At 40.1% G+C, this 21691-nt stretch overlaps 1 protein-coding gene across 1 annotated transcript in view; it reads left to right on the top strand.

Moving 5' to 3' along the window:
• Nucleotides 1-7649, top strand: part of LOC145408996 (putative neural-cadherin 2) — a 364003-nt gene extending 356354 nt beyond the window's left edge. Inside the window, exons 24-26 of the mRNA XM_080279567.1 lie at nucleotides 4533-4775; nucleotides 4946-5170; nucleotides 7420-7649. Coding sequence (XP_080135693.1) covers nucleotides 4533-4775; nucleotides 4946-5170; nucleotides 7420-7649 — 698 coding nt within the window. The remainder of the gene's footprint in view (nucleotides 1-4532; nucleotides 4776-4945; nucleotides 5171-7419) is intronic.
• The last annotated feature ends 14042 nt before the right edge of the window (nucleotides 7650-21691 follow it).

Genomic DNA, 21691 nt, shown 5'->3' with positions numbered 1-21691 from the left:
CTCCTGCCTTTCCTCGGGAGGTAGATGAGAAAGCTTAGTCTGGAGATCATTCATGATATCAGGATTCTTCCCCAAACTATCACTCAGGCTCATACTGCATGGGAGAGCTTCACTTGCAGACTCGGGTGGAACAGCTACAGTGCAGACTGGATTATTTTCGTCCCGCCTGTGATATAACTTTAGCATGTTGAAACAGTATTTCTTGAGCATCGATTTGAGTGTTTGATGATATCTCTCCAACGCTCCTTGGGTCTGGGGATGGTAAGCTGAAGACGTGATCTGGGAGATGCCCAACTCTTTCAGAGACTGCTTGAAAACATATGACATGAAATTACTTCCCCGGTCTGACTGTACCTCCTTGGGCAGACCAAACTTTGTGAAGAACCCTAGCATTTCCTTAACCACCTTCTTTGCTGAGATATTTCTAAGTGGAATGGCTTCAGGACAACGAGTAGCCATATCAATCAGGGTCAACACATAAGAAAATCCTGAAGAAGTCTTAGGAAGAGGGCCCACAATATCCACCAACACACGGGTGAAAGGCGCCTCAAAGGGAGGAATGGGAACTAGAGGTGCAACCTTTTCGGTCTGATTACACTTCCCCACAACTTGACAGGTGTGACAAGACTTACAATACCAGGAAACATCCCTGAAGATACCTGGCCAGTAGAAGTGTTTCAAAATGCGTGCCACAGTCTTCTTCACTCCAAGGTGTCCTGCCAAACTGGAATCATGAGCCACTCTAATGATATCCTGCCTACAAACACGAGGGATGACAACTTGATGTACAACCTCCCACTCACAGTCGGCTGATGCTGTTGGGGGTCTCCACTTCCTCAGAAGTACTCCTGACATTATATAATAACAAGTAGAAGCACCAGCTGACTCTTCCTCATTGCAAGCAGAGTTAGCTAGACCTTTCAACTCAGGGTCAGCTACCTGCAACTCAACCAACTCTTGACGAGACAAATTATCAACACTACGGGGTACTGCCTCATCTGGTGAGTGGTCCAAATTAGCAAGAAAAGTGTCAGCTAGGATAACATCATCATCATCATTATCCTCTAAGTCACCAGTAACTTTAGACTTAGCCCTAGTGACAGCACATGCAGGGAACACATCAGGGACACCACAATCCTGGATCGCAGTCACTGGCTCACTAGACAACTGAGGAGCTGGACACACTTGACTTCCACCAATATCATTTCCAAATAAGAAAGTTACACCTGACATTGGGAGTGTCTCAACCAACCCAACCATAACAGAACCATTAGCAAAACCAGACTCTAAATTCACTCTGCACAGAGGGACAGAGAAGTAATTATTCCCTACACCTTCTAAGATTACAGTTTCATCAGAGGAATTAACATTAGAGCCTAGAACACTGGTGAGCATAAGGGATTGGCAAGCACCTGTATCACGATATATTTGAACTGATTTCCTGTCATTACTGTCCAGAGGACTGACAAAACCATCAGACAGGAAATTAGCACATGAACTCTTGAGAGTGTCACCCACATTACTGCTCAAAAGAGAAGATCCATCATGAGAATTTAAGTTACCCCTCAAAGCAGGTTCAGTTAACTCGGAATTCTGGGAACTCTCAAGGGTGGACACTAGACCAATTGACTGAATATTTAAAGACTCCTTTTTGTTCACATCACGCTGTCTCCCGAAACATTTCTCTGTAGTATGACCAAGCTTACTACAATAAGTACATTTACTTTTCTGAAATCTAGAGGTGAAGCTGGTATTTACTTCCTGAGAAACATCATCTTTATTCTCTTTCCTGTTACCTGTACTCTGAGTAGAGGCAACGTACTTACTCTCAGCTTTCCCTTTTCCTCTATAATATCTCTTGTGAGTGAGAACATATTCATCAGCTAAAACTGCAGCATCAGACAAATTATCTATTCTTTTCTCATCAAGATATAGGCTTACATCTTTATAAATACACCTCTTGAAGTCCTCCAGCAAAATCATCTGCTTAAATTTACCAAAATCAGAATCCACATTCTTAGAATTTAACCACTGCTCTAACAGATCTTCTTTGATTTTTGCATACTCAACATGGGATTGCTTATCTTGCTTATAAGTTGTCCTAAATTTTACTCTATAGGCTTCAGGAACAAGCTCATAGGCCTTAAGAATCAAGCTCTTAACTACATCATAATTATCAGATTGATCCTGAGGCAAAGATGCATAAGTTACTTGAGCTTTACCGGTGAGAACAGTTTGAAGGAGTACTGGCCAATACTTTTTTGGCCAATTAAAACCTGTAGCTACCCTCTCAAACAACTGAAAATACTTTGTTAAATCAGATTCATTAAAAGGAGGGACAAGTTTAACATTTTTAGCCACATCAGAATCATCAGAGCTAGATGATCCAGTTCTACCTTGTTTCATGCGATACTCATGGTCTTCCTGAATCCTAGCTAGTTCAATTTGTGCCTCCTGAATCCGAGCCTGAGATTCAGCCTCCTTAGCATTTGCTTGAAATTCAGCCTCCTGAATACGTGTCTGACACTCCGCCTCCTTAGCCTGAGACTCCGCCTCCTTAGCCTGAGACTCAGCCTCCTTAGCACGTGCTTGAAATTCAGCCTCCTTAACACGAGCCTCCTGCAGGGCTAGCTGTAACTTAGCTATTTCAATCTGCGTTTGCTCATTTGGAGGAGTTACATTAAACAAGCTCTTATTAATCATGCCAACAATTTGATCTTGAGAATGATGAGAGTGAACTGCAATTCCCAATTGTTGAGCAACAAGCTTAAGTTCATTCTTTGTTCTGTTTTCTACATCACACACTGTTTGCACATTTGACAAAAAATCTTTGGCTTCATCAAGTGTAGTAATAGTAGACATCATGAATAAATCACAGTCACAAAATATCAAGCAATATCCTTATGATAATATCCTGAATATCCTGATAAGAGGTCGCCAAATTTATGTTACGGAACAGAGAAAGATAATGTACACTTTAAGTGAGAATACTAAAAATCACTACTGTCCCGTAAAGTTCCAGATTCAAAACAAAAGTTAGGTAAAATTACAAGTTAAAGTAACAACAAAACATTCAGGACTCATAAGGATAATGTAATGGCAAAAATCAGGTTAAATATATGGTTAACTGCAATAGCCTCTATTAACACGAAATTAGCATGATTAAATTTATCTAAGTCAGCCCTGATAAAATGAAAATACACTGGGTAATGCTCAGTTAATGCAAGATAAATTATTACAGATACAAACTATTATGAACAATGGCTAACAATAAGAACCTCACATGGATTACAAAAACCTCACTAGGCCTACAAATTAACAACTTATGCTATACAGTACAAGAAGAAAATGCAATAACACTTATACTCAAATTATACAGCTGCTAGATGGTTGGAGACTTCCTGAGCACTCACAATAATAATAACTGTACAGGGGAGGACAGAGATGTGAACAAAATGAGGAGCAGATCTAAGTGGCAATGATGCAGAGACTGAGCTCAGTATAAAGGGGCCGGCAGAGCTTGATACAACTTGTAAGAAGGACGTGCAAATGAAGCCATAGGGGACAAAGAGCTGACAATCCTGCTCTGAACAACAGAAAGGACGACTTACTCTACTATAACGGTAGAAGGGGGGGACTGAGGCAGAACACGCTCGTGATCAAACATGCAGCATACTGTGCGTTAAAATTACACAAAGGATGATGAAATCATAGGCTATGTAACAATATATATATATATATATATATATATATATATATATATATATATATATATATATACACATAGAGAGAGAGAGAGAGAGAGAGAGAGAGAGAGAGCTAAGGCATTTCGTGACATAAACGATTTCTTTTTCTCGATAATGAATCTCCTTAGTTTAGATTAAAACTTTTTTATGTTCCACATTTTCTTATTATTTTGACTGATTCTTTCATAAATACTTATACGAATGATATGTGAGACACTTTTTTTTTTTTTTTTTGGGGGGGGAGATAAAGCATGAACTATAATACAGGTGCAATTTTCCTACTATCTTCATTGGTTATAATCAGCATGTCATCAAAAATTTTTGACAGGTGCATAGTTGTAGAGTTTGTGCTATCAAAGTTGAAAAGTTTGTACTGTACATACCTAGAATTAATCCTCAAAGTCTACACCATACAGTATAGCATTTCTTTCATTTCACTTTGTATGATGCATATGGCTAAATTCTATAAGTGTAGATTAGTGTAAATTATACTGTATATCCATAATTCTTTAGGTGTAGGCATTGCTATTGTGAAAGTCCGGATGTCGACCATGTTTACAGTTTTTAAAGAATGCAGACAAGGGATATATTTCGCGGGTGTTGGGCAGGTACCTTAAAATTTTGGTATTCCATAGGGCAAGTGATTTTCATTGGTGCTGAAACCACATAACCCTCTTCGAATATGGACAGCTGTATTCATGAAATTCTTATTTCATTTTGTTGTCTCACGATAGCGCTATCCTAGTAGAAACAAAACAAGACAAATTTGCCACATTTTTTTTTCAGTGATGTTGGGTGTGATACTGTCTGTTCGACTACATCATCTGCGAGTCACTCGGGCGAGGCTGCAGGAAAAGGAAGTAGGAGAGGGAAGCATCGTCAACATCAAAAGTGCGGGAGGGAGTGGGACTGAAAGCAGAGGCAGGAAAGGGGGAGGATATTCCACTGATGACCACAGTCAAGACTCAGTGATGGAGTTCCTTAAGCTAAACAGAAAGACGGACCAGACAGTTGAAAACATCAAGAAAGGTAAACCTGTCCTTGACTTGTTCATTCGTAAATGCGTTAAGTAATTTTAAACTTACGAATTCAGAAGCAACTCTGACAATATCTCTGCTTAAGAATCTGTTTAAGCCTCTGTACAAGGTGTGTGAATTTTTCAAATATCTAAATATGTTTTAGTCGCTGTTGCCATTCAGGTTCAACAAGCGAGGGGAAGGTATGTGATGATGGTAGCAATAGTGGTCGTAACGTTGGCAGCGGAGGTTGTGGTGGAGGTGTGAGTGCAGTGGTGGTGGAATTTCAGCTCTTTCCTCCCGACGTCAAGCCTGACTCAACGGTGATCCTGCCTAACGAGGACCTTAGGACGTATTCTTACGAAGGCGATGGCTCATCCTCTGGCTCCATCACCTCAACCATCTCAAGTACGGATACAGTGGTTTGGGGGAAACTACCAGTATCTTACCTATACTTTTGAAAATGTGTCTGCCTTTGTGTTTGTCTGCTGTGTAATCTAAGGGAGATAGTTCTAGAGGGTTCCAATGGAGCTTAATAAGGGTAACTATTTACCAGAATTTTCTTTTAGGTTTAAAATGTCTGAAATGGTGCACCTGTTGGCCAACATTAGAACTAATCAAGTCACCAATCAAGTTTACATGGTTCAGACTGGCAGCCTACTATCATAGAAATACAAATGTCCCCTATAGCCATTTGAATAATAAAACGGGTTGGGTAGGTGGGCAGCTTCTGTACAGGTGAATGAGGTGGGTGGGTCAGGAGAACAGGGTTAGGTAGGTGGGAGGGTGTGATAGCATAGGATGGGCCAAAGTGGGTGGACGGGTTGTAGGAGGAGGATGGATGGGTGGGTGTGATACTGTAAGATGGGCCACAGTGGGTGGGCGGGTTGTAGGGGGAGGATGGAGGAATGAGTGTGGGTGACTGGGTGGGTGGGTGGGAGGGCGTCTTGGCAGGGCAGGTGAAGTATATGTAGGTGGGTGTGGTGGGGCAGAGTTGTGTAGGTGGGTGGGTGTGGTGGGGCAGAGTTGGGTAGGTGGGTGGGTGTGGTGGGCAGGGTAGGAAAGCATAGGTGGGTGAGTAGGTGGGAAGGATGTATGAGTGAATGTGGGTGAGTTGTTGGGTGGGGCAGGGTAGGAAAGCATGGGTGGGTGAGTGGGTGGGGAGGTTGTATTGGCGAGTGTGGATGAGTTGTTGGGTGGGGTATGGTTGGTGGATGGGTAGTGGGAAAATAGGTCGGTGGGTCAGCTGAGTGGATGGGATGGGTGGATGGGTGGATTGTGGGAAAATATATCCATGGCTGAATAGGTTCAGGGTTTGAATAGGTCCATAGGAAATACATTTCTGGAAGAATGGACGCAAGGAAGAAAATACAGAAGATACAATGTGTAAAATAGGATCCCAGGGATCGTCTCCCACTAGGGATAGTCCCCCAGGTTCCCAGGCAATGCTGTTACGTATATTTTTTCTTACCCAGGCAGTGCTGGTTCCCTGCTAGTACGCCATAATTATGAGTTTGACACAAAACATTGATGTGTAATGATAGTTCTTGCAGGAACAGTGGGAATAGCCCTGATGTATGCCAGTTCACGCAGTGGACAAGTTATACATCTAGTGATATTATTTAGGTAAAGAATTATAAAATGCTTCGCGTAAAATTATTCAGGTAATAAATTATAAACGTTTGACTTTTCCAGCGATAAGTACTGAGGTTAGAGATTTACATTACATACAATCAGCAGTATCTGCGATGCTGGAGAGAGATGAATTCACGTGGTGGTACAGACATTACTAGGCACCTTTGTTGTCTGCCTTTGCAAACATCTCTCAGCTTCTAATTTGTCTCCTAAAAGAGGAAGGTAAATTGCAAATTCCAAAAAGGTGGGCAACTTTTGCATACAGTCCAGCTAGACCACGTCTAAATGACGTGTTTGTTCGAAAGATATAAATTGTTACACACAGAGAAACCAGACAACTAAAGGTGTTCTGGAAAATAATTATTTAGCATAAAATAATTAGGTGTGTCTGCCAGTAACTGACTTTTTCCCTCAGTCTTTTGGATCCAGTCATAACATATTTTAATATAGGGGTAAGCCTGATACAAAACAGCCAGTTTAGAATGTCATTGTATTAGTAATTCCAGTTTCTGACACTGTTACAGCAAAGTATAAATCAGACAAGGAAATATACCAACGGCAATACTGGTAAGAAATTTTATTTATACGCTTCTCGTGAATATAATATTTAAAAATTACTCTTTTCTTACATAAATTTCTTATTACTTAAGGTTCAGCTGTAAGAAAATTAATTTGATATTCAGCATACACTTGTGTTATATAGCGAGCCATAGTACGTTGCTAGTATTTTTCAGTGGGCAGAATATAATTGTGTGCTTAGCCCAGAGGAAAGTATGTCCCTCTGCTATAATACACTAAGAACGATGTTGCACTATTTCACATTTTGCACGATGAGCCGTTTATGAGGTTTCGACCTAACCTTTTAAAAGACCAGCCAACTTTTGTGTAAAGCACCTGAGTTTCAGACTGGGTTCTTCACTATGTCTGATTGTAATAATGATATTAGGATGTGCCATTGCCTGTGTTACAGTTTTTACTAACCCAGAGTTCACACGCTTCTCTTCTCGGTATTTCTCTCAAAGGTCTTCGAAACGAGGTAGAGAGTGAGGAGGTGGTGCCACCCCTTGTTCCCGGCTTTGTGGAAGTGATAGATCTACTGAAGCACCTACCGGAGGGTCATAGATCACCCTTCAAATCTAGAGCCGCCACCACTCCGACCACCAGCACGCCCACCAAGGTCCGTCACCTGTACACCATCACAGCACCACAACACCAGCCCTTATCAGATACAAGCGCCACTTCACTCTCATAAAACATGTACACTCCCTCCACCAACTAGGGCGTGTGCAGTTCACCCATCGCACGGGCAGAGAGAGCATTTGATAACGAAGGGTTCTTCATTTTGATTTTATACACTGACGATAATCACGCATTGACAAAACAGAATCAACCAAAAAAAAAATCTATGTACACATTATCACAGCTTGTTTTACAAATATAAACTTAAAAATCCTAATCAATAGGACGAATTCTACGATAAGCAGTTTTTTTAGACATGTATAACTGGTTGTTGTTTAATAATTGTTCATAACTGTTGCAGGAAAGAATATGTCACATTTAGAAAATAATGAATAAACGAAACGCCGAAAACTGGGGCTCTCAGCTCTCGACGTAAAGCATACCGTAGCTCGGTATGCCTCCGCCAACCCTTGCTCACGGACTAACCATACAGCCTCAATGACAGTGTTCGTTTGGGGTTGAAATGAGACCAAAAATAAACTAAGTCAACCTTATATGACCCTGACCCTTCCGACTTATCACTTCGTCATTTCATATTGCATCACTGACAAAAGTTTGGTGGAAATCTGTCAATGGATTCAAGAGGTATCGCTCTCGCAATGGTTTTAAGGACGCATGGACCCAAGTAAGCACGCACCCACGCACGCATGGATGAACAGACCAATCACATGATGTCTGCTCCATCATAGGTGAGTGGAGGCATAAAAAGACGGAAGGGGGTTGGGGGGCTAGACTCCATGAACCTCACTCTGGATCTGCATTGTACAACATCACTCTAAGCACACAGCGTTCGTTACCATCATGCCAGCCAAAGTCCACTACACACATTCATACATACTGTATATACATACATACGCACAATTACACAAACAGATATACATACACACTTACATACATATATTCTACAATTATGCACACTCTTGTACACATACATACATATATACTTTATATATACATACATCCTTACACATATGCATCCATGCATACATAAATGAATACAGAAACACACGCATGCATGTTTACTTAGACACATGCATGCATAAATAAATAACAGGCATGCACATACCTAGATACATACATACACTCATTTAAATTCATTATACATACATATATACATACACACGCATCTATGCATACGCATACATACACACACTCAAACATACATACGTACATACATACACATCCATGCACAACAGATACATACACACATGCATGCAATCATACATAGATAAATATATACATACGAGTACATGCATACATACGGTGCAGGATACTGTATAAACATATACACTCATACATACGTACATTCATTCAGTACATGCATACTAGAGCTGGGCACTCCCACAATCTCTTCTGCAAACAAGTTCCGCAATTGTGGAAGTGTGATTTCGTTTTGCGGATTTGCGTTTGTAACAAAGTTTTGTGTTTGCTGAAGCACTTCCGCAAATGCAGATCTGTCCGCAAACATGTACGTACGTGGCCTAGTCGGCAGGCGGCATCTGCGTGAGTTGCTGGTTTGCCGGCGCCGGCCGCCACTCACACACTGTTGCCATAATTATGTTTGATAAACATCGTATATATATGATAAATTCACCTTCGGTAGAATATACAATAGAATTTTTTATTATCGTACATTTTTGTGATGTCCCCATGGTTGTTCAACATATATATGGATGAGGTGATGAGAGAAGTAAAAACACGAGTAATGGAAAGGGGGATGGTGATGGTAATGAATGGTGATGGATGGAATATCTCAAATTTGTTGTATGCTGATGATGCAGTACTGCTTGCAAATACCGGACAAGAACTTAGTAGGCTAGTGCAAAGTTTTGCTGATGTCTGTGAGCGTCGTGCCTTGAGAGTAAATGTAGAAAAGAGTAAAGTGATGGTTACTGAGAGAGAAGGTGACTCCCAGTGCGATGTTGCTGTGAATGGAGACTGGAATGGGTCAGAGTTCCAATATCTCGGTACAGTGACAGTAAAGAGGAAAATGTGCAAAAGAAGTTGAAAGTAGAGTGACACAGGGAAGCAAAGTAGCCGGTGCAATGAAGGCCTTGATAAGCAACAGAGGCTTGAGTGTTGCAGCTGCATGAGGCTTACATGAAAGAGTGTTAGTGCCAAATTTAACATATGGATGTGAGACTGTGGTATGGCATGAAAATGAAACGTCAAAAGTAAGAGCAGTGGAGATGGGACTGCTGAGGAATGTATGTGGAGTACAGTGGGTGGATAGGATACGAAATAAAGTGATTCGTGAAAGATGTGAAGTGAGGAAGTTGGTGGACACCAGAATCGAAGAGAGTGCATTGATATGGTATGGTCGTGTGGAGAGAATGGATAACGATAGTGGTGAAAAAGGTATATCTGAGCAAATTCGAAGGAGGGAGTAAGCGATGTAGCCAAGGAGAAGATGGAGAGATATGGTGGATGAGTGTGTGAGGAAGAGAGGTTTGAAGTCGGTGAAGCTAGGGAACTGACAAGAGATCGAGCTGGCTGGATGAATGTTGTGAGAGGTGCATGATCAGGGATCTGGCACCCCTTTTGAACGTGGCAGCGTCCGGACTGACTCTGTCGGATATGTTTATGTGAAGCTACCAAACTTGGTGAATGTTTTTGGCATATCCGATAGAGCCAGGGTTCCGGGGGCTTGAATGATGAGTGAATGGAAGTGTAGCCCATTGGACTGGGCAAATTTGGGCTGTCTGGACATTGCTACTCCTCACCCTGCCCTAGAGTGGGAAACGAGGTCCGGATGATGATGATGATGACGATGAAATTTTGTACGAAAATTTTGTGATTCATTCATTCAGAGAGAGAGAGAGAGAGAGAGAGAGAGAGAGAGAGAGAGAGAGAGAGAGAGAGAGAGAGAGAGAGAGAGAGAGAGAGAGAGAGAGAGAGAGAGAGAGGGGACGGCTGAAGATTAGATTCATCTCCTTTTGGTATTTATTGGCTTCATTCCAAGGTCTCAGGAAAGGAATGAAAATGGGTATAAGCCACGAGGGGGCAACGTTCGTACTCGTAATTAAGTACTAAAGCATAACATCGTCACAGCAAATCGTATTCTGCTTTACATTGGAGGGTTCTGCACTACATTAGTTTAGTGATATACTGTACTGCATGTGCTTTCTGGGAAGAGGGTAAGAATTAAGAATCTAAGAACAAAAGCCAGCAAAGATGTTTTTTCACCCAGCAAAAAAAAATATATATATAAAACATTTTTCAAGATCAACTTATTTTCCAGTTTCTCAGATGTTATAATGTATGCTACTGATGTAAACTACATCGATACTAGAAAGACCTGTTAGCATACAAGCGAATGACAAGATGAAAAGTGCAAAGATGTGCTACGAAGCCTCCCAGTACTCATAGAATATTACCTTTAGTCTAAATTTCAAATTTGTCACACTTATAGCATTGCCAGTGCCATTATTTCAATCACACACACAAAAAAAAATCATTAGTTAAATAACAGATTAAACAAAACAAAACAAAAATGAAAACACAATTTTACCATTTTCCTTACCAGATAACCACCTTTCCCCGTGTATCAATATAAATAGATAGACAGACAGATAGATATCCTAATGTTGGAATTGTCTCAGTTCTTGGAGGAGTCTGGCTGTCACCAAGGAGTGAGGGCTGAGGAGGTTAGAGCTGAGGAACAGAGGTGGACTGATGTGTCGACTTGTCAGTTGTGAGCTGTGAAGTGTAATAATTTAATTCATTTATATACAATAGTGAAGGATTTACCCTTGTTGTGTTGTAGGCACAGTCTACAGTAATATAATTATAATAATAAATGAAATATATATTTGTTTTACTATGAGTATAATTTTATATATCCCATTCATTAGACGATTTCCAAACTTCGTAAAGTCTCCCAGCGTTGGTCGGTAGAGTAAATAAAGATACAATTGTAGTGGCTAAGAAACTAGAGATGATTTTTAACCCCTTCATTTTGAAAAATATCACCCTAAACTTAATACAAGAAGCGGTGCCAAGGCACAGTAAACCCATCCCCGGCAGTCATTTTAGCGCTAACGTATAAACACAACAGGATATATAGTCAGAGATGTCACGTGTCAAATTTGAAGTAAATCGGGTGAAATCTGACGACTTTATGCCCATTTGAAATTTTAGGCCCTATCCACCTGACATTGACCGTCCTACCGCTAACTGAGGGGTGACCCTCCTGATGTGAGGCATGTTATACGATGCAGATTTGAAAGATGCACTTTTATGTTTTGGTTTCATATTGATATGGCGAATTTGAAAAGAGTTATGGCCATTTTTTTTCCTTTTCATTTTTTGGGCCTACAGCTTGGGCCTTGGCCCAGTTTGACCCAAAATTGAATCAGGTGATCAGAAGGTAATAGCTCATCATCCCTGTAATTTTAGCCAAAATCACACCAGCAGTTTTTGCGTAAAGTCGTTAGCAAACACACAGACACAGACAGACAGGCAAACCGAACCCCTCCGGGGTGGGGACGGGTAATAATCTTCAAATGGTATACAGAATAAAATGAAGCTGATGCCGGGGTAAGTAAAAGGTTAAAAATGGTTTGCATTTGCAGAACTGCTCATTCAAATAATTATGCGGATTTGCGGTTCCAGGAGGCATTTTTTTTTAGTTTGCAGATTTGCATTGTGGAAGTGAATTTTCGTTTGAGGTGCCCACCTTTGATGCATACATACATACATCCGTGTATACATACAGTAAGTCCTTGTATTTGGACGCATTTTACTTCAACGCTTCATTTTTCATGCGAGAAAAAAAGTTTCCGAGTTGCCTCACAATTCGCGAGTTTCCCCACAGTTCGATGCACCCAGTCGCAGCCGACACTCAGCAGATGATGCGTACCGATGCTCAGTCTAGGCACCGACCATATTTCTCGGCAACAGTTTTCCATGATCTTTATACAGCAGGTTCAGCGGGTCAGTAGACACACGTGAGTTTGTTATTGTTTATGATCGTAATGTACGATCTTCAGCCGTGTCGTGAATACACAGCAGGTCCGGCTGGACAGTAGACACACGTGAGTTTGTTATTGTTTTTGATCGTAACGTACGATCTTCAGCCGTGTCGTGCTACTCTTTCTTAACTAAGAATCTTTACATGTTTCTCGTAACACTATTTTTGTTTTGATTGACAAATACCTGAAATGGATGTAAAAATAAAGCTTATCGATATTTAAGGAAGGAAAGAATAATAACCGTCCCAATACTAAGATGGTAGACTCAGCTCACCATTTTTTTTTTTTTCTATTTGACTATAGTACAGCCTCTCTTCCTTGTAGCAGTAAGTAAAATAATAGTTATAATTTATCCCTTCCTTTTAGTACAAAGAGGGCACATAAAATGACCGGAGTTTTGAAAATTAAATAATCTGGTGAAAAGTGGCAGTTTTTCCATGGTTAGTGACACCGAGAATTAGCCCATCCACCTTCAACACACCTTCACGAGTCACTCAAACCAGTCTTCGCTTTATTTCTGGTAAGGATTTTTGATGTTGCAGCTCTTTATAACAGTTTTCATGTCTTTTCAGGTATATGTTTATGTTATGCTGTTTTAGCGCTAGTAAACACTCTTCATTTAATTTTGGGTAAGGCCTGTTTGGTGCTATAGTACTTTCTGATAGGGGAGGTACTATTGCGGATAGGAGATCTTAACCACCCTCGTCCAGCCAACCTGTGTATGTGGCACGTCGCATTCACGAGTACAGAAGTTGCCTTCGATGCATTTCTGTCGAAAAATATTCCTTCAGCTTTGGTCTTGTACTAATGGATAAAGCAATAGTAATATATACTTTGAAGGTTTGACTCTGATAACACGAATATATCATACTGATTATTTAATAACTTGTTTTTTCGTATAGAGCCAAGCAAGTGATAAGTATGTATATTTAGTTCCACTCCAAGACTTCCTGTAGGTCTGAACCAGCGAACACAGAGTGAACAAGCTCGAAGCATTCATTTGTTAATAGGAGAGAGAGAGAGAGAGAGAGAGAGAGAGAGAGAGAGAGAGAGAGAGAGAGAGCGTGTATGGTGGGTGACTGTGAATTTTGGAATAATGAGGTGGAGGCACACTGGCGCGGGGAAATGCAAGGGATGAGAAACCCTGGATTCCTGTGATCCATTGAAAACAGGCCACAGTGTATTTCTTCCATCAGTCACTAAAACTTCCCTTGCTTTGTGATATATATATATATATATATATATATATATATATATATATATATATATATATATATATATATATATATATATAATATAATATATATATATATATATAATATATATATATATATATATATATAATATATATATAATATCTATCTATCTATCTATCTATATACCTAGGCTGCTTCCCCCAAGGAAAGGGAGGTAGCCGAGACAGGACGACTCACTCTCCATTTACTCATCCATTCAAACACATTCATTCGCATCTTAGCCCCAAAGGGGAGAACGGACAGATCCTCACCGCATCACACCGCACAAGGGTCAACTGCGCAATGCAAGCAGTGACATCCACAGCAGGGCCCGACAGCAGAACTGGTTTACCCCTGCCACATCATAACAGACCCATCCCCTTACCCGCACCTGACCTGACTAGCTGATCAGACCAAATGCGGGAGAATATCCCCTCAGGGCTGCGTCATCACTTATTCATTCACAATTTCTCTCCATTTATTTCTGTCACGCACAGCCACTCTTCCTTGCTCAACAGACATCCCTCTCGCATCCAGCGCTCTCTTCACACTGTCCATCCATCCTATTTTTTTTTTTTTTTTTTTAAATAACAGAACGGAGGAAGGAAAAACAAATGGAGAAAAAAAAATAATCCATACACCAGATTACTGGTGTCCTCTGTTCATAAAATATCTGTAACAGTTAGACTTGAACAGTTGTAGGTTGAAATTTGGAGGAAAACAACTCTGGGGAAGCGAGTTCCAGAGAGATGCAGTTCGGGGAATGAAAGAATTCTGATAGGCAGAAGTTCTGCAATGTGGTTGAGTGACATTCCAGTCATGAGCGTTACCAGATGCCCGTGTAGCACGAGGGAAGGCATGGAGAGGTGGCATCATGAACGCAACTTCGTCTGAGCATTTGCCAAAAAAATATCTGTAAAATAATGCAAGGGAGGCAACATTCCTTCTTACTTGCAGGGGAGGTAGTTTATATGTAATGGCAGGGTTGTTAATGATTCTAACAGCTTTATTCTGAATTTTGTCTAGTTGTCTTAATGCAACCTCTCCACAACCATTCCACAAGGGTGAGCAATATTCAAGCTGAGAGCGCACATGACTCTTATAAATTATAGCTAACTGCTCATCGGCGAAGAAGTTACGGACTCTGTACAATAATCCAAGTTTCTTTGAGGCGGTTTTAGCAAGTGATCTGACATGAGAGGTCCAGCTGAGGGCACTGTTAAGTGAGACACCAAGAATTTCAATACTTTTGGAGATGGGAATATTAGTAGCACTGAAGGTAATGTACGAATCTGGCAATATCTGTCTATTAGTAAACTGTATATATTTAGTTTTACTAGCATTAAAAGAGACAAGGTTGTTTTGTCCCCATTCACTGATTGTAGATAGATCTTGATTTATGGAGATGGCTGTATTGAGTTGACAGGTAGAGATATTAGACTTTGTAAATGGATGTCTGAGTGTGAATGAACTATGTAGTGTTGAGTCATCTGCATATGAGTGAATGGGATTGTGAGTGACAGATAAGAGATCATTAATATGAACCAGAAATAGGGTTGGCGCCAGAACTGATCCCTGTGGCACGCCAGCGTTAATTGAGTGGAAATTCGAATATACATCATCTACTTTTACTCTTATTTTCCTGTCACTAAGATAAGAAGAAATCAAAGGAACAAAAGACGTTAGTCCATAGCAAGGGAGTTTGGAGAGCAGGGAACGGTGCCATACTCTGTCGAAAGCTTTAGAGATATCAAGAGCTACTGCATGAGTTTCTCCAAAAAGATCAATTGATTGATGGATGGTATGAGTTAAGAGATTGAGTATGTCAATGGTGGATCTTTCGTGGCGAAAACCGTATTGTCTATCATTAATTAAGTTGTTGGATTCAAGATGTTTAACAATATGCTTATTAATTAAAGTTTCAAATACCTTACCAAGAGAAAATGTGATAGCTATTGGTCTGTAATTGGAGGGGGTCAGACGAACTTCCTTTCTTCGGAACTGGGTGGATATTGGCTTCTTTCCATGAATTTGGGAATAAAGAAGTACGTATGCATAGTCTGAATAATTTAGCTAGGACAGAGGCAAGTTCAGGGGAACACTTTTTCAAAACAATTGGCGGAATTCCATCTGGACCTGGAGCTTTGTTGGTAGGTAAATTGTCTAGGATGGATTTTACAAATCTTGTCTGTATTTTAAGTGGGGCAATTTCGGGAGAATCAAGTTCCAGTACTGAGACATTCTGGCTGGTATCATCTATGGTAGAGTTTCTTGCAAAGGTACTAGCAAAGATATCTGCTTTCCCACGTGGGTCATTTGTAATATTGCCATCTGAAGATTTTAGTGGGGGAATGGAAGATGACTTGTTAAAGTTATTATTGAAAGAATTAAGAGTTGACCAGAATATTCTGTTGTCATTAGGGTTGTTAAGTAGTTTTGATGCTTGCTTTTGAAGAAAGTTTGATTTAGATAGATTTAATACAGCTTTTGCATGATTTCTAGCAATTTTAAATTGGGAGAGTGATTCAGGTGTTTTTGATTTTAAGTAAGAGTTATATGCTAATGACTTTTGGGCTGTTGCTCTGGCACAATTGCCATCAAACCATTTTGGAGAGTTTGATCTTTTAGTGAATTATTGACTTGGTATGAATAAATCCATACCAGCTAGTATTAAGTCACAAATGTGGGACTGGGTAGAATTGGGATCACTAGAGAAGAAAGACTGCCATGGAACATCAGCAGGATAATTTCTAAATCCATCCCAGTCTGCCCTGTCAAAGTGCCATCGGGTCACCCTGACAGGTTCGGAATGGGGAGATGTAGGAGGGTTAACTAATGAGGCTTTGATGAGATTGTGGTCAGAAGATCCAAGTGGTGACAGTACCTCTATCCTGTATTGATCTGGATTATTTGTCAAGAATAAATCCAAGAGATGGGCATTATGGTCAGGATTATCAGGTATTCTGGTTGGTTGCTTTACCAACTGGGTGAGATTAAACGATTCCGCAAACAGCTCGCATTCCAGACCAGCGTCGTCAGTCCGGGCAGAATGCAATAACCATTCAACATTGTGTATGTTAAAATCACCCAAAATGGTAATTTCATCGCCAAGGGCAAGGTCAAGGTTACTCAACTGAGTGGATATGGAATCAAATACACTGGGTCTTCCTCTCAGTCTTACACCTCTCACATCAGATCTAGTTATCTTTTTCACCAATCGCTCATTATCCATTCTCTCCATATGCCCAAACCATTGCAACACCCTCTGCTCAACTCTACCAGCCATCTCCCGAACAACTCCAGTTCTCCTTCGCACTTCATCATTTCGCACTCGATCCATACGCGTCACTCCACACATACTCCTCAGACATCTCATCTCCATTACATTCAAACTTTTCCTCTCTGCTACACCCATATTCCATGTTTCAGCCCCATATAACGCAGTCGGTACCACAACACCCTCATACAGCCTTCTCTTTACATCCATTCTAAGCGAACGACATTTAAACACTTTTTTCATTCCTCCCAGCACCTTTCCTACTTCATTAATTCTAAACTTCACTTCTGCATCTATTCTTCCATCCACAGCAACATGTGACCCTAGATATTTAAAACAATCTACCTCCTCAAGCAACTCACCATTCAAAACTATATTCATCCCCCTACCATCTATCAACCTCGTACACTTCATCACTTTACTCTTATTCTCATTTACTTTCAATTTCCTCCTTTCACACACCCTTCCAAACTCCTCTACCAGCTGTCTCAATTTCTCCTCTGAATCGGTCACCAATGCAGTATCATCTGCAAACAGCAGTTGCTTCAGATTCCACTCTCCTCCATCAACATTTACCAGACTCAGACCACCTAAAACTCTTGCATTCACCTCCCTTACAACACCATCCATGTAAATATTAAACAACCAAGGCGACATCACACACATCCCTGTCGCAGCCCCACTCTCACGGGAAACCAATCACTCACAGCATTTCCCACTCTTACACACGCTCTACTATTTACATAAAAACTTTTCACCCCTTTTAGTAACCTACCATCAAGTCCATACAATTTTAAAACAGTCCACAAAGCCTCCCTATCAATTCTATCATACGCTTTCTTTAAATCCATAAATGCCCAAAACACATCCTTGCCTTTCGCTAAATGCTTTTCACACACTTGTCTCACAGCAAACACCTGATCAACGCATCCCCTCCCTCTCCTAAAGCCACACTGCTCATCACTAATCACTCCCTCTGTACCCTCTCTAACTCTCATAATTAACACTCTACCATACACTTTACCTACAACACTCAACAGACTTATACCCCTAAAGCTAGTACATTCATACTTATCACCCTTGCCTTTATACAACGGGACCACACAAGCACTTGCCCAGTCAATTGGCACCATACCTTTCTCAAAGCACACATTCAATAATCTTACTAACCAGTGAACAATAGTCACTCCACCACCCTTCAGGCATTCCACAGCACACCCATCGATACCTGCAGCTTTCCCTGTTTTCATCTCCTTTACTGCCTTCTCCACTTCCTCCTTCGTGATCAAAGAATCATTCAACTCTCCCAACACATTTATTCCTTGCACCCTTCTATCTGCCACAATATATATATATATATATATATATATATATATATATATATATATATATATATATATATATATATATATATATATATATATATATATATATTTTATATATTTTAATAACAGAACGGAGGAAGGAAAAACAAATGGAGAAAAAAAAATAATCCATACACCAGATTACTGGTGTCCTCTGTTCATAAAATATCTGTAACAGTTAGACTTGAACAGTTATAGGTTGAAATTTGGAGGAAAACAAGTCTGGGGAAGCGAGTTCCAGAGAGATGCAGTTCGGGGAATGAAAGAATTCTGATAGGCAGAAGTTCTGCAATATGGTTGAGTGACATTCCAGTCATGAGCGCTACCAGATGCCCGTGTAGCACGAGGGAAGGCATGGAGAGGTGGCACCATGGACGCAACTTCGTCTGAGCATTTGCCAAAAAAATATCTGTAAAATAATGCAAGGGAGGCAACATTCCTTCTTACTTGCAGGGGAGGTAGTTTATATGTAATGGCAGGGTTGTTAATGATTCTAACAGCTTTATTCTGAATTTTGTCTAGTTGTCTTAATGCAACCTCTCCACAACCATTCCACAAGGGTGAGCAATATTCAAGCTGAGAGCACACATGACTCTTATAAATTATAGCTAACTGCTCATCGGCGAAGAAGTTACGGACTCTGCACAATAATAAAAGTTTCTTTGAGGCGGTTTTAGCAAGTGATCTGACATGAGAGGTCCAGCTGAGGGCACTGTTAAGTGAGACACCAAGAATTTCAATACTTTTGGAGATGGGAATATTAGTAGCACTGAAGGTAATGTACGAATCTGGCAATATCTGTCTATTAGTAAACTGTATATATTTAGTTTTACTAGCATTAAAAGAGACAAGGTTGTTTTGTCCCCATTCACTGATTTTAGATAGATCTTGATTTATGGAGATGGCTGTACTGAGTTGACAGGTAGAGATATTAGACTTTGTAAATGGATGTCTGAGTGTGAATGAACTATGTAGTGTTGAGTCATCTGCATATGAGTGAATGGGATTGTGAGTGACAGATAAGAGATCATTAATATGAACCAGAAATAGGGTTGGCGCCAGAACTGATCCCTGTGGCACGCCGGCGTTAATTGAGTGGAAATTCGAATATACATCATCTACTTTTACTCTTATTTTCCTGTCACTAAGATAAGAAGAAATCAAAGGAACAAAAGACGTTAGTCCATAGCAAGGAGTTTGGAGAGCAGGAACGGTGCCATACTCTGTCGAAAGCTTTAGAGATATCAAGAGCTACTGCATGAGTTTCTCCAAAAAGATCAATTGATTGATGGATGGTATGAGTTAAGAGATTGAGTATGTCAATGGTGGATCTTTCGTGGCGAAAACCGTATTGTCTATCATTAATTAAATTGTTGGATTCAAGATGTTTAACAATATGCTTATTAATTAAAGTTTCAAATACCTTACCAAGAGAAGATGTGATAGCTATTGGTCTGTAATTGGAGGGGTCAGACGAACTTCCTTTCTTCGGAACTGGGTGGATATTGGCTTCTTTCCATGGATTTGGGAATAAAGAAGTACGTATGCATAGTCTGAATAATTTAGCTAGGACAGAGGCAAGTTCAGGGGAACACTTTTTCAAAACAATTGGCGGAATTCCATCTGGACCTGGGGCTTTGTTGGTAAGTAAATTGTCTAGGATGGATTTTACAAATCTTGTCTGTATTTTAAGTGGGGCAATTTCGGGAGAATCAAGTTCCAGTACTGAGACATTCTGGCTGGTATCATCTATGGTAGAGTTTCTTGCAAAGGTACTAGCAAAGATATCTGCTTTCCCACGTGGGTCATTTGTAATATTGCCATCTGAAGATTTTAGTGGGGGAATGGAAGATGACTTGTTAAAGTTATTATTGAAGGAATTAAGAGTTGACCAGAATATTCTATTGACATTAGGGTTGTTAAGTTGTTTTGATGCTTGCTTTTGAAGAAAGTTTGATTTAGATAGTTTTAATACAGCTTTTGCATGATTTCTGGCAATTTTAAATTGGGAGAGTGATTCAGGTGTTTTTGATTTTAAGTAAGAGTTATATGCTAATGACTTTTGGGCTGTTGCTCTGGCACAATTGCCATCAAACCATTTTGGAGAGTTTGATCTTTTAGTGAATTGTTGACTTGGTATGAATAAATCCATACCAGCTAGTATTAAGTCACAAATGTGGGACTGGGTAGAATTGGGATCACTAGAGAAGAAAGACTGCCATGGAACATCAGCAAGATAATTTCTAAATCCATCCCAGTCTGCCCTGTCAAAGTGCCATCGGGTCACCCTGACAGGTTCGGAATGGGGAGGTGTAGGAGGGTTAACTAATGAGGCTTTGATGAGATTGTAGTCAGAGGATCCAAGTGGTGACAGTGCCTCTATCCTGTGTTGATCTGGATTATTTGTCAAGAATAAATCCAAGTGATGGGCATTATGGTCAGGATTATCAGGTATTCTGGTTGGTTGCTTTACCAACTGGGTGAGATTAAACGATTCCGCAAACAGCTCGCATTCTAGACCCTATATATATATATATATATATATATATATATATATATATATATATATATATATATATATATATATATATATATATATATATATATATATATATATATATATATATATATATATATATATATATATATATATATATATATATATATATATAGGATTGCTTTCGTTGGAATAATGAATTAGGAGATAAATGCTGTTGATTTAACAAAAAGCTGTGCTTAAGAAAGTAATTTGCCTCTCTGTCCAGAGAGAAATATCCAGTTAATGAGAAAAATACTTATGAGTTCGCCAAAAATCTCCAGGTGCCAACCACCAGAGAGAGAAAAACAAGCGAACATAAGGCATCTAACAAAAGTTACGCGGCCTGACAAATTATTTGAAAAAGTCAACTGGCGTTACCCAGAATAAAACCCATCTTTCATTTTGTCCAACGAGACGTTATCCTGGGATAAATAAACTCCTTCGTCATCAGCCAAAGGAAAAATTCCCTGTTTAGCTTGAGCACCATATTTACTTATATCGCATAAAATCATGTGTATGTAGCCGGAATGAAGCCCCTTATCTACGGCCTGGCAAACTCCCTGTAAAGAGTACCCGGTACTATTTTCTATCGACAGACTGAGTTAAGCGGTGAGACTCATCTTTCGTGTAAGGAAATCCACCCCGCCTGTGTGTGTGTGTGTGTGTG

This window comes from Coenobita brevimanus, chromosome 79 (assembly GCF_032717465.1).
Source record: "Coenobita brevimanus isolate Jiangsu-jjx chromosome 79, ASM3271746v2, whole genome shotgun sequence".
Classification (NCBI taxonomy): Eukaryota; Metazoa; Arthropoda; class Malacostraca; order Decapoda; family Coenobitidae; genus Coenobita; species Coenobita brevimanus.
The sequence above is the reverse complement of the archived record's forward strand: the minus strand, read 5'-3'. Positions and strand labels throughout refer to the sequence as shown.